Source organism: Phoenix dactylifera, chromosome 17 (assembly GCF_051530095.1).
Source record: "Phoenix dactylifera cultivar Ajwa chromosome 17, Ajwa_hap1_PhDact_Kaust_v1.1, whole genome shotgun sequence".
In the NCBI taxonomy this organism is placed as follows: domain Eukaryota; kingdom Viridiplantae; phylum Streptophyta; class Magnoliopsida; order Arecales; family Arecaceae; genus Phoenix; species Phoenix dactylifera.
This window is the reverse complement of record NC_143206.1, coordinates 15885241-15897369: the sequence shown is the minus strand read 5'-3', so window position 1 is coordinate 15897369 and position 12129 is coordinate 15885241. Positions and strand designations below refer to the sequence as shown.

Here is a 12129-nt window from a genome sequence, read left to right as displayed (position 1 = left end):
TATAAAATCACGAGCTTATCTCTTTCTCAAAGTAAGGCTGAAATCAGATCGAATATAAATCAGATGCTAGCATATCCATATTCATATTTGTTTTATTCGACGAATACAGATATGAATACAGATATTAGTCGGATGCAAAAATTCACACCTATATTTGTTTTAAACGGATACAGATACAAAATATATATCAAAAATATAGATATAAATACGAATATAAATCGAATAATTAAATTTTATGACCACAAAATCAAAGATATTAATAAGTAAATGATAAATCAAATTAATAGTAAATTAGTATGGTCATTTATTTTTATTAAAAGTATATGAATGTCATATAAAATTAAATAGAGTTATAAATGGAATCAGATATTTAGCTATGGATTGAATAGTTGTCGATTGACATCCATATCTATTTTTTTTAGACGGATATGAATACGGATATAAATATTAGGCAGATGTTCAAATTTCTATTTATATCCAAATAGATTCGGATGGATATTATTCAGTCCACTTTCATCCTTTGTTGTCCTTGTTTGTCCCTCCGCCAACTATTACCATATCTTCTCTCTCTTCCAAACAATAAAAAGCTAAGTGGGCTTAGGATCTGATAGTCATTGCTGTAAGTAATAGAGCTTTTATCTTGGGAGCTTTGGCCGGTAGATATTAGCTAAGTTGATCCCATGTCCACTTCAAATCAGCATTGCCAGCCAGCTGGTATATCCGATTATGTTCGTACTTAAGCGTTGTCGGTCTCTGGACGGAGTTAGAATTCAAACCCGACCCCATATTGGTCAATTGCCATCTCATATAGTACGGAGTTTGAGTTCATATCATTTGAGATCTAATATTCCACATAGCGTACGGATTAGCGGCCGACATAGATATAAAACGATATATCGGACCAGATCTCGGATGAGGATGACAACCACCACTGTTTTTTTTTGGTAAAAGTATTTTAAATTGCTATTTTCCTTTTTTACCAACTACTGATGAAAGATTAGGGTTTATTCGTCCACAAGATTTCTCCCTCTCCCCTTGTACGTGAAGTCCTGGATCCCGGCTTTCTTCGCAATCTTATTTGTTTTTCGAAAAATTTGGTGGGGATCGCGTCGGTGGTTCTATCTGCAGCCCTAATTCCGTCAATGGGTTGGATTTCCTTGGATTTTTGGGAATCTTGGAGCCAATTGGAGGTAATTGGCGAGATTAGGGTTCTGGAATGAAATTTGTCTTTGTTCTAGGTTAGCTAGTTGGAAAGTAGTTTTTAATAGATCTTTCTTTTGGTAGAAAGAGACATAGAGGGTTTTCCCCTTCCTTTGTTTTCCTTTTTTGTTGAATGTGCGATCAGAATCCCTTTGTTTGCATTCTGTCAGGCAACTCGAATTTGAACCGGTAAGGCATGTTAATGAATGGTGTAAAGGGAGAAAAAGGGATTTTGATGAGATATTTTTATATAAAAAACAATATTTCAGTCAATGTATCACGCATTCAACAAACCCCCATTTGCTATTCCTGATAATTATCAAGTCTGGGATTTTTATTAGATAAAAACTATAGATCTATATATTAGTTGTATTTTAATCCTTCATCAGATTGGAACTTTGGTCGTATGCCACTTAATTTAGCTGCGGGAACTGATTTGGAGTCTCCTGGTTCTGAATATCTGTTCTTCTTGTTCATAATAGCTGCTTCTTTTTAAATAGATTTTTTTCCATATGATTCTATTAAGTTCTTAATTTTGCTTTATTTGATCTTGAATATATTGTAATTCAATGAGTTCATGGAAGTATAATCTGATCTCTGTATGTTTTGATGGTACAGTGTTGATTCATCTGAGATGCTACACTTGATGTGACACTCAAATATCTCACTGGGTGTTGTCTGTCCTTTTGAATGGAAGGATCAGTTGCACCACATTCCACAAGTGCTTATGGACCATTGTTTTAGAATATCTGGTTTTGTGTATATCGACGTATAATCTGCAGTTAATATAGGAAACAGTCAATCAGAGGAGGGACTTGCTGATGCCAACACTACATCTAATCTGTAGTTTATATGGGAAACAGTGAATCAGAGGAGGGACTTGCCGATGCCAACACTACATCTTTGAGTTGCAACATACCATGTTAAAGATTTCTTAGTGATTCATATACAACCCGGTGCATTCTGAAAGGTTAGTTGCTAAAAAAATTGCAGCATTATATGAACCTCGGAGTTGGATACAAGAACAAGCATTTTCTGTTTTCTAGCTGTATATGGACTGGTAGATCTAACCTGTTTCAGGCAAAAGCAGGGTTGGATGCATTGATGTTGAAAATTATTTGAATAGATGGCCTCAAGGCCAAGAATCCTCCTACCATTCTTTCTAGTATTTGTTTTACTGCATGGTTCTGCCATTGCAGAATCTGAGAAACAATTCATCTGGAGCTCTCGGAAAGCTCCTCATAGGAACTTAGAAAGTGCAGTTATAGATGGAACTGGCAGAGAAGCCGAATTTGGTACCTCTGAGGATAGTTTTCAAGGGTTTGGTGAGAGGAAAGCTGCTAATACCAGAGTTTCAGTTTCTACAGTTGCATGGCTTACTCTTGCCATGGCTGCAGCAACAGCCTTGGGCGCAATTCTGTTTTTCTTTGTGGAGTTAGAGCCACAATGGGCAGGTGTATGCAATGGGTTGGCCGCCGGAGTGATGTTGGCTGCTAGCTTTGACCTAGTGCAAGAAGGACAGATCCATGGCAGTGGAAACTGGGTTGTTATTGGAATTTTGAGTGGGGGGATTTTCATTTGGCTTTGTAAGAAGGTATATGATCTTCTTATCCCTTCATGCCTTTCTTCCTGCGTAATAAATGATGTTGCATATTGTTCTTCATTTCAACAAATGTGCATGGATTATTATTATTATTATTATTATTTTCTTACAAATTTTTTCCAGACATTGTCACTTGGGCATTTTTATTACTTCTAACTGGTTTGACTTCTCCTCCACATCTTAGCATCCATGTTTTTCCTGTGCCTCTTTTGATATAGTCACATGTACTTTTCCTAATCTGGTCTCTTTATTCGTCTTCTGTCTTATCTTAGTCAATTCACAAGTTTCTTTCCTTATTAGTTAACCTAGATCATCATAAGCTGTGCACTTAGCTTAACCAGTTTATGTTTATATTGTTTCAAATCTATTTTAAAGACTTCTGTGTTATTCTTTAGAATCGTTGACTTTGATTTTTCACTTAATCACCTTGGAGTGGTCAATTTTCCATCACCAGCCTTCTCTATGTGTGTGTTGCTTTTATCTAGATCTCTCAGGAATTCAAATTGAAACAATCTTAATGCTACCCAACTTCGAAATAAACTCATCCCTTTTTCCATGTTGCCCTTTTGTGTAGGCATCATTTTACAATCTTTGTATTTATAGAGCTCTTCAGTTGTCCGAAGGAATATTTCTGTGACATTAAATCCACTTCTAAATCAATAAATGTGTTCCTTTCTGTTTTGCTATTATGAGATCATATATTGCTGCAAACTCAAAGATTGAATCCTGATTTTCTTCTGACATTCATACCTTTGTCCACCATGTATCTTCGCACATCTTTTACTATTACTTTCTTTACTTTCTTTACCTTCTTTACCATATTCACCCTCTCTAGGCATCTAATTTACTTGATCGTATATTTGCTTCAGTACATCTATTTTCTGTGAATGAAGCTATCATTTTGCTCCTGCCTTATGGGCTTCATACATATTATAGTGTTATTTATCTCTTTTCTTCTTCCAACTTGATAGTAATTAGCCTATGATTTATACATGTCATTTGAATCTTCACCTTGTAAACTTCATTTCTAAAATTATTCTTCTTGCTCCCACACCCTTTTTTCATTGGATGCGGCAAGCATTGTTTTTCATGCCTCTACAATTTGGTGTTGCCATGTAACATCATTTCCACGGTACAGTGAGTTAATTTCTTGGATATTTTCAACGTTATTTAGGCTAACTTGTGGCATGTCAATTAAACGGAAACAACATAAGTAACGCTTGCCCACAAACAGTGAGTCTTTAGGCAAACCTTGCTCTCATGATAATGGAATCATGCAACACAGCAATTCTTACATAGAATGCCTTGGTTTTAGCCAAAACTAAATGCAACAATTAAGATTTATACATAATTTGAAAGGCTTATTTGCGAGTAGGTTTTAGCATGAAATCAAACCTTTCAATTTTTCTTGTTCAAGCTTGACATCATCATGGTAATGTGGAATGTAATATATGTGAATGGATAAAATTGATAAATGAATAAAAAAAGATTTAACAATATTGGCTCACTATTATCAAAAGGCTTAATTATGATTATCGATATCAAAGATTGTTGAACCATGCTGAACCAGCCGGTTTGAAGCGTGCCAACCTGGCCATTTTGGGGCGTACCGAACCGGACTAGTCGGTTGTTAGCACGGTTCAAGGCCTCTCTTCGAAACAATAAGTTCCTCCTTAAGGATCCTTTGAAACCCTTGCCTCTCCTCTCTTTTCTCCTCTCGCCTCCTCCATCCCCCTCCTTACCTCCTCCCCTCTCCAATCTCTCACCATTCTCTTCCCCAAATCCAATCTCTTCCCTCTCTCCTTCCATTGCCTCCCTATCCTTCCATTGCCTCCCTATTCTCATCCCGATCCTCCCTACCCATTCCGGTGGGATTCTAGGGTTTCTGGGGTGCCTAGGGCTGGATGATGGCCCCGATCCTCTTTGGACGACGATTCTATAATGGGGGGACCATGATGGGTTGTGGCGATGGTGATGCCGACTATGGATCCGGCCTCTCTCTGGCTTTTCTCCCTCATCGTGAAGCTCGGCCAAGTGAGTCCTCTCTCTCTGCCTCTCGCTTTATCTCCTTCTTTTTCTTCCTCCCTCTCCTTCCTCTTCGGCCCTATCTCTCTCCCTCCTTGTAGTTCTGGTATGCTGTGGTTTGGTAACTAGTGCCATACCGTTCTAGTCACTAGCCAATATGTTTGTTAGTACCGGTTCTACTTACCTTGATCATATTATTGGATTAAATGGCCTCCACATTCAATTCCCCGAAGAAATATGTTCTTGCTTCTTAATTTGATAATCGTTAAGTTTGATCGTCTTTATCTCGTGATCATTAGTTGCCTTGCATCTTGTTAACAGGACTTGACGACCTTCATGTTAAATATGCCTCATGAGCTCCTGATTAGTATGGGAATTATAACCTCTTCAAGGAAAGGAAACTGTGTTACTGCATTTTACCCATGTTGATGCTTTCAGCTAGTTATAAGCAAACAGAAATTCTGTGGACTGATGGATTAGCTTGTTCCCTTTCATCTATGCAACCCTCTTTTGTTATTTGTTGTAACACAAGGACGTATGTCTATTTTCTTGTTAGAAGATGAAGAAAGATATGTTTTTGCTACTTTCACACTATGTGATCTTTCAAGTCTCAACCAGTGAAGTGTGGGTTGAGAATTTTTTCCCAGCATTCTCCAAGATGATATTCTGCTCAGAAGGTTCAGAAACGACGGGTGTCAGAAGGATTAACCGGTTATGGAGACTTTATATCATTTAAGTACATAAACAGAGAGACTGAAATATGGTACATCGTACTGGTCCGAACTGGATGATACGGGGCATACCGTACCGTACTAGTTTAATATCGGTATCCGATATGGGTGGCATATCGACATTCGGTACATCAAAAAAATTTTGTACCATACTGTACCGACATTGTGCTAGTGTGGCACCGGTACGGGGTCTGGTACCGAGATGGCGAACTTTGGATTGGAATAGGAGTAATTCACTCTCTTTCCATTTAAAAGGATTTTCATCAAGTTAATCATTAACTAGAGAACAAAGTAATAAACTCAAAAGGGTTACATCAACGCTTAAATCTTGTATCACTTGTAAAAGCCTTTGTGGTTACATGATTACCCATAGAAGAAGCACTTAATGGAATGAGCATCGTTAATCTATACTAGGACTCTGATGTCACAAGTTCAACTGATTTAAAAAATTACATACATACATACATAAATGCACACACACACACACACACACACACATATATATATATATATATATATATTCTGTGGATATGTATATATTCTTGGTAAGCACTAGTGTCTCTAATGGGGCATGGAATGTGAAATAAAATTCTACATCTTTAGAGCACCTTTATCAAGCATCATTAAGCTTCTGCTTTAGTAAGTTGTCTGTTATCTTTTCTGTATGAATTAGATGGAGCTGTATTTAAATTTTCCTTTTCAAAGTGCCTGTTGTTGGTGATCATATTTCCAAGACAATATGACCTGCATCATGTTTGTCAGTATCTGGTCCACTGCTCATTATATTACAAACAATTCCTAAATGCAAACTTTTCTTTGTCATTAGGTTTGGATTGTTTATCAATATATGTGCTAAAATAATGATAATTCTTTCTGTGCAGTTTCTTGAGCAGTATGGGGAAGTAAGCATGCTGGACATAAAAGGTGCTGATGCAAGTAAAGTTATACTTGTAGTCGGAATAATGACCCTTCATTCCTTTGGGGAGGGTTCGGGTGTTGGGGTATCCTTTGCTGGCTCAAAAGGGCTTTCTCAAGGTCTTCTGGTTACGCTGGCAATAGCTGTGCACAACATACCTGAAGGTTTAGCTGTGAGCATGGTTCTCTCATCACGTGGGGTCTCTCCTCAGAATGCGATGCTGTGGAGTTTCATTACATCGTTGCCTCAGGTAAATTGTTTACATAATTTTGCTTATGACTGGACCTCCATCAATGCATAACTAGATGTATTGATTGGAAATCTGAGATATGGCATTTATGCTATTTTAGCTTTCGTTTTTTTTCTCGGATAAAGGAGAATGTGATTTTTATCTTTTTTTTCAGTTTGACATTTTCATTGTTGCTCACCAAATTTTTTTCCCTCATTATCTTCTCAAGTGTTGCGCAGGTCTTCTGTGCTTTCTGTGATGATCATTATATCTTCATTCTTTTCATAAATTCTTCACTTGTCTTAATAATAAGCCTTTTGCTGTATGTTTGTGCTTGCCCCTAAAAATGGAATTAAATTAGCATGAAGAATGCCAAGACCAGAAAAGCCTGGGCATCATATATTTGTCATCATAGCCAAATAAACCTATAAGCCTTGTCCTCTTTGTCAACAAACTATTATTCACAAAATGGCCATTCTCCAAGATGTTATGGAGACATAACAGTCAGAAAGGATGACTAAGAAGTGATAAAAGAATTTAAAATAACGTTATTTTGTTGAAATTAAAGTATTACCCTGTTTTATTGGACATTCTTAGCCATTATTAAAAGATATATTGGCATCTATCTGCATAATGAATATTTTCTACTCATGAGAATATCCTAATTTTTAATATATGCATGTGAGTATATGCTATGGATATTTGAGAGAATAAGTTGGGGATGCCACCTCCTGGGTTCAATCTCGACACTTCTTCAAGAGGCTGCTATAAGAAGGAATGCCAAATGGCCAAAATATGTCTGGTTATAAAACAGCTGCAATGCCAGATAACAGCCAATATGACCACTACAACATTGTTATGACAGTGACGCATAGGTCGGGATTGTTACTGATAATGATGTTGCAAAAATAAGATGCCTTGAAACTGTTATTAAGGTCATTAATTAAAACCATAATTTGGGGTTAGAGTAAATATTTCTTTCTGTACTATTTATTGTTTTCAAAAAATATATTTTAATGTATATCTCTTCCTCGTTGTAGATTGTTATCCTTGATATAACTCCTTTTTTGTTGACATCATGTCCAGCTTTCACTGCCCATAAAAAAGCAAGCTCAATCAGTTTTGGCTATGTTTTGTTCTATCATAGTCTAAGTTCTTTAGCTGAGAGAAAGTTAAAAGTTGTTCCATGTACGTTTTAACAGTTCACTGTTGTACAGTAATATTCAAGGTCTCAAATCATTTACACTAGAGACACTATTAGTAGGAAAACTTTTTTTTTTAAAAAAAATATGACACTTCTTTAGATCCAGGTTGCTTCTCTTTTCTAACATCAGTATCCGTATCTTGTTTTGTTGCTTTATGATATCGTTGCTAGCGTTTATTGCACAAGACATGACCGTATTATTGGTTGTGCATGCCTATCACTTTTTATCTTCTCTTTTTATTTTGATTTTCTCATTTGTTTCTCTTGTTTTTGTTGCCCCACAAGTTCATCTCGGCTCCTTCCTCCTATATTTTTTTGATTACTGAATATTAGCCAATGCTCCAATGCTCCACTTCACAACATTTTGGAAAATAACAAATCTTTACATGCTTCTAGGAGAAAAATCTCCATTAATTGTGGAATTCACGCTCTTTTCCCTCTGTTATATGGGAACCACCTATCTAATTGCTTATGTCAATTAGAATTCTGCCTTTTTTTTGTTGTTAGAAATCCTGTTACACCTGCCTCTTTTGTTGCTTTAGACATATCTATTTCTTTCTGCTTTGAAATCCTGCTGGCATTTGAGGAATTCTATCAACACATGACAAAGGCCTCCAAATTGTAATTATTACTCTTAAAGATGATAACTTTTGCACTAAATTTACAAATCTTTTAATCAAATCATATTTTTTACCTGGATATTGGATATTGTTTGGGCTACTTCAATTTTAAACGATAAACATACTTGAAAATGTGTTTAATATACCAACTTGCATTACATCTATTCTGCTTCCTAGTGGAAGGAAAAATAAAAGTGATGGACATGCAATGACTAAAGATTTGAAACTTTTTTATGTTTCTGTTTCTATGTTTTCTGCAATATTCTCGTTAATGGCCATTGGACTTCTTGCTTTATTCTAGCCCATTGTGGCTGTCCCTTCGTTCCTTTGTGCTGATGCATTCCACAAGGTACTTCCTTTTTGTACGGGCTTTGCTGCTGGGTGCATGATCTGGATGGTGATAGCAGAGGTTCTTCCTGATGCTTTTAAGGTAATTATTTAACTGATCAGTACATTTATCTTTATGCGCAGCATAAAGTAAAAATAGATGTGCATGACAAAGTTTTGTTCAAAGTTGCAGGAACACATGCATTTCATGATCATTGAAAACTATTGTGTGCTACTTATCTTGCTATGAGTTCTCCATGCATTATGCTTCTTCACTTGGTTTCATGTGTCATGATAATTTGCTTTCTCTTTTTCAGGAAGCAACTCCTCCTCAAGTTGCTTCTGCAGGCACGCTGGCCATAGCATTTATGGAAACCCTGAGCACAACACTCCAGAGTTTTAGCCATGGCTACAAGTAAGTTCCTATTATTTTTCTATCCACATTTTTTTAAAAAAAAGATTGTCGCTAAATCCAATATAGAGAAACTTGAAAACTTATCCTTTTTTGAATATATGTGAGTGTTTTCTTGCACGAGCCTTTGGTTCTATCCAAAATCTGTTTGATTTGTGTTGCAGCTCAGAGGATGCCTCTGGCTTTTTAGTATCACTACTATTTGGTCTTGGGCCATTGCTTGGTGGAATTATCCTCGTCACTTTTTCTCTTGCCTTCTTGCTGCAACATTCTCTTCTCACAGGCGTGGCCTCTGGCATTGCATTTCTTCTTGCTGCATGGAGGCCCCTACAGCTTCTAGTGTCTTCAAAGATGGGGTTCTTTACCCTAACATTGTTGCTCATCGCCGGTTCTGCCTTATATCGCATGTTCACAGCTAGCATCTTAAGGGTGGCTCCTCGCAAGAAGACTTCTGTCAATGACCTTGCATCTTCTGGTCTTTCAGTGAGTGCCCTTACTCTTCAATCATTCTTTGCATGCGGGGCCATCATCCTGCATGCCCTAGCAGAGGGGCTTGCTCTAGGTGTGGCAGCCCCAAAGGCTTATGGGCTTGGCAGACACATGGTTCTACCAGTTTCGCTACATGGGCTGCCACGAGGTGCAGCTGTTGCAGGCTGCATCTTTGGCGCTACCGACAGCTGGCGGGGAGCCTTAGCAGCTGCTGCCTTGACTGGATTTGCGAGCCCTATCTCTGCCATTGGAGCTATACTCGCAGGCATCGACTACAATGGACTTGATTATTGGATGGTTCTTGCATGTGGAACGATGCTTCCTAGCTTTGGCACTGTTTTCCAGCGGGCGCTGAAGTTGGACACAAGGAAGAGCACCTATGGGCTTCTGATGGGTCTCGGATTTGCCTGCTCGTGTTTAACATCCACCAGGTTGGTTTGCCTGCATACGCCCTACTGCAATTCAGCACCAGAGGCTGTCACATAGATGTGGACTGAATTCTTTTTGTTCTTGTACTATGGGTGCACTTGTGCACAGCTTTGTATCGGCCACCTGATTGCTTTGGAAGCCTACAGTCTGGAGGGTGAAACACAGGCCTAGAGAGGCTGAAAATATTAGGAATAGAAAGTTCTCATTAAGTTGATCATGTAGGTAAATACAGTAGTTCCATCAGTGGCCAAGAATCTCTGTAGTTTTTTGGATCAATAGAATGGAATTTCAGGATGGATTTGGGTGGAGTGCGGCATATACCGAGGCTTTTGTAATGGTAGTGACAGGACATCAAACACAAAACAAGCTACTTTGATCCAAGTGTCTTCTGTAAATTTAATTGAATGTAAAGAGTTAATTTCTCTTGTTTGGTGGAAATCACATTCTTGTTTGTTGTGCTTATGGCGAGATTGCAGCAATGATCTGAGTCTGACAAGCTGTGCATCTTTTGTTTGGCTGCTAAATAATATAACACAAAACAACTAGTTAGGAGTAAAGCTTTTAAATGGAATAACCTTATTCCGGACTGTTTAAGCTAAGTGGGAAAAAGATGGGGCGGCCGGCCTGAAAAAAAAAATGGCTGCAAATATATACTCGATGGAATGGTTGTATGACCAAGCTTTTTTGTTTGCCTCGCTTATGTGGTAGTTTATATACGAAGGAAACAAAGCTATGAACTTTGGCTCTTCCAAATGGGAGGGCCTCCTGCAAATCTTTTATTTACGTGGCATCGTGAGACATCGGCATCCTGACCTTGTTTATTTTTTTCTTTTCTTTTGTCTCTTCCTCCTCAAAATTGGAAATTTTCAATTCCGGTCGACTGAATTCCTAAAAATGAGATTCATCATTTTAGAGATATCAAAAGAAGAAGAAAAAAAGTCAGAACAAATGAAACAAAATATACGATAGAATTAGAATATTTATTGTATGAGGTCTACCTAATGCTAGATGCAGAGGCGTATAATAGATCGATATGAATATCATAAGCTGTTCCGTAATAAAACCGGTTGTTGCTGATACCTTCTTTAGTTTTCAGGTCTCCCGAGCTGAGGAAACTATATTATGCTAATGACATGGAGCTATTCAGAAAAACAGGAGCAATACTACAGTAACTCAGAAAGATCACTCAAAAAAATCACCCAGCTGCCTTGCACCAGTGCACTTCATGATGCCAATCCAAAGGGAGCAATGTGGATGCTTAAAGACTTTTCTATATGCTTCATTATGTGGTGCACTTCGTGATGAAAATTCAAAGGGGGCAATGAGGATGCTGAAAGACTTTACATGTTTTGGCTGTTAAAGCATCTTTAAAGTAAAATGAAATAGGGATGGAGAAACCTCCACAAACATATGGACACAATTGGCTGCCTGAGTATACCTCACCAAATGTTTTAGTATGTAAGCTTGATTGACGGCAAGAACATTAAATTAAAACTGACTTGCTCTCCTGTACCCCCTCCCCCTTCCCTTCTCCAAAAAAAAAAAAAAAAAAAATCTGTGCAAAAAAACTAATTGCTCTTCAACCATGCAGCTGATTTCTAAATTTCTCTAACTACATCAAACTAAGTTCCAACTTATCAAAATTATCAAATCTTGTCGGTTGATTTTATAAATTTTAAATAAAAAATGCTTTATAGTTTATGAATTTTATAGTTTGATATGTTTTTATTTGTTTCATATTAATATTCTAACTTTTCATTTTGTCCCATGAAAGTGCCTGTAATATATGCACATGAAAATTTTATCATAACATGATTACAAAATTAGTAACTCTATAATCAATTAATCTTTGTATTTGGCAATAAATCTCATAAAGTTATGCCAATACATCTGCTCCATTTTCCTTCTTTGCCCATAGCTCATTACTCGACAAAGAAAGCCACC

At 37.3% G+C, this 12129-nt stretch overlaps 1 protein-coding gene across 2 annotated transcripts; it reads left to right on the top strand.

Moving 5' to 3' along the window:
* Positions 1-804: 804 nt before the first annotated feature.
* Positions 805-10623, top strand: LOC103709722 (putative zinc transporter At3g08650). 2 transcript variants are annotated; one of them, XM_039132966.3, is made up of 6 exons: positions 805-944; positions 1819-2794; positions 6441-6725; positions 8830-8958; positions 9173-9270; positions 9432-10623. In XM_039132966.3, the coding sequence occupies exons 2-6, from the start codon at positions 2327-2329 to the stop codon at positions 10240-10242; spliced, it is 1791 nt and encodes a 596-aa protein (XP_038988894.2). In that variant the 5' UTR covers positions 805-944; positions 1819-2326; the 3' UTR covers positions 10243-10623. The 2 variants fall into 2 exon arrangements, with proteins under 2 accessions (XP_038988894.2, XP_038988893.2); XM_039132965.3 differs by having other exon boundaries at positions 911-1190.
* The last annotated feature ends 1506 nt before the right edge of the window (positions 10624-12129 follow it).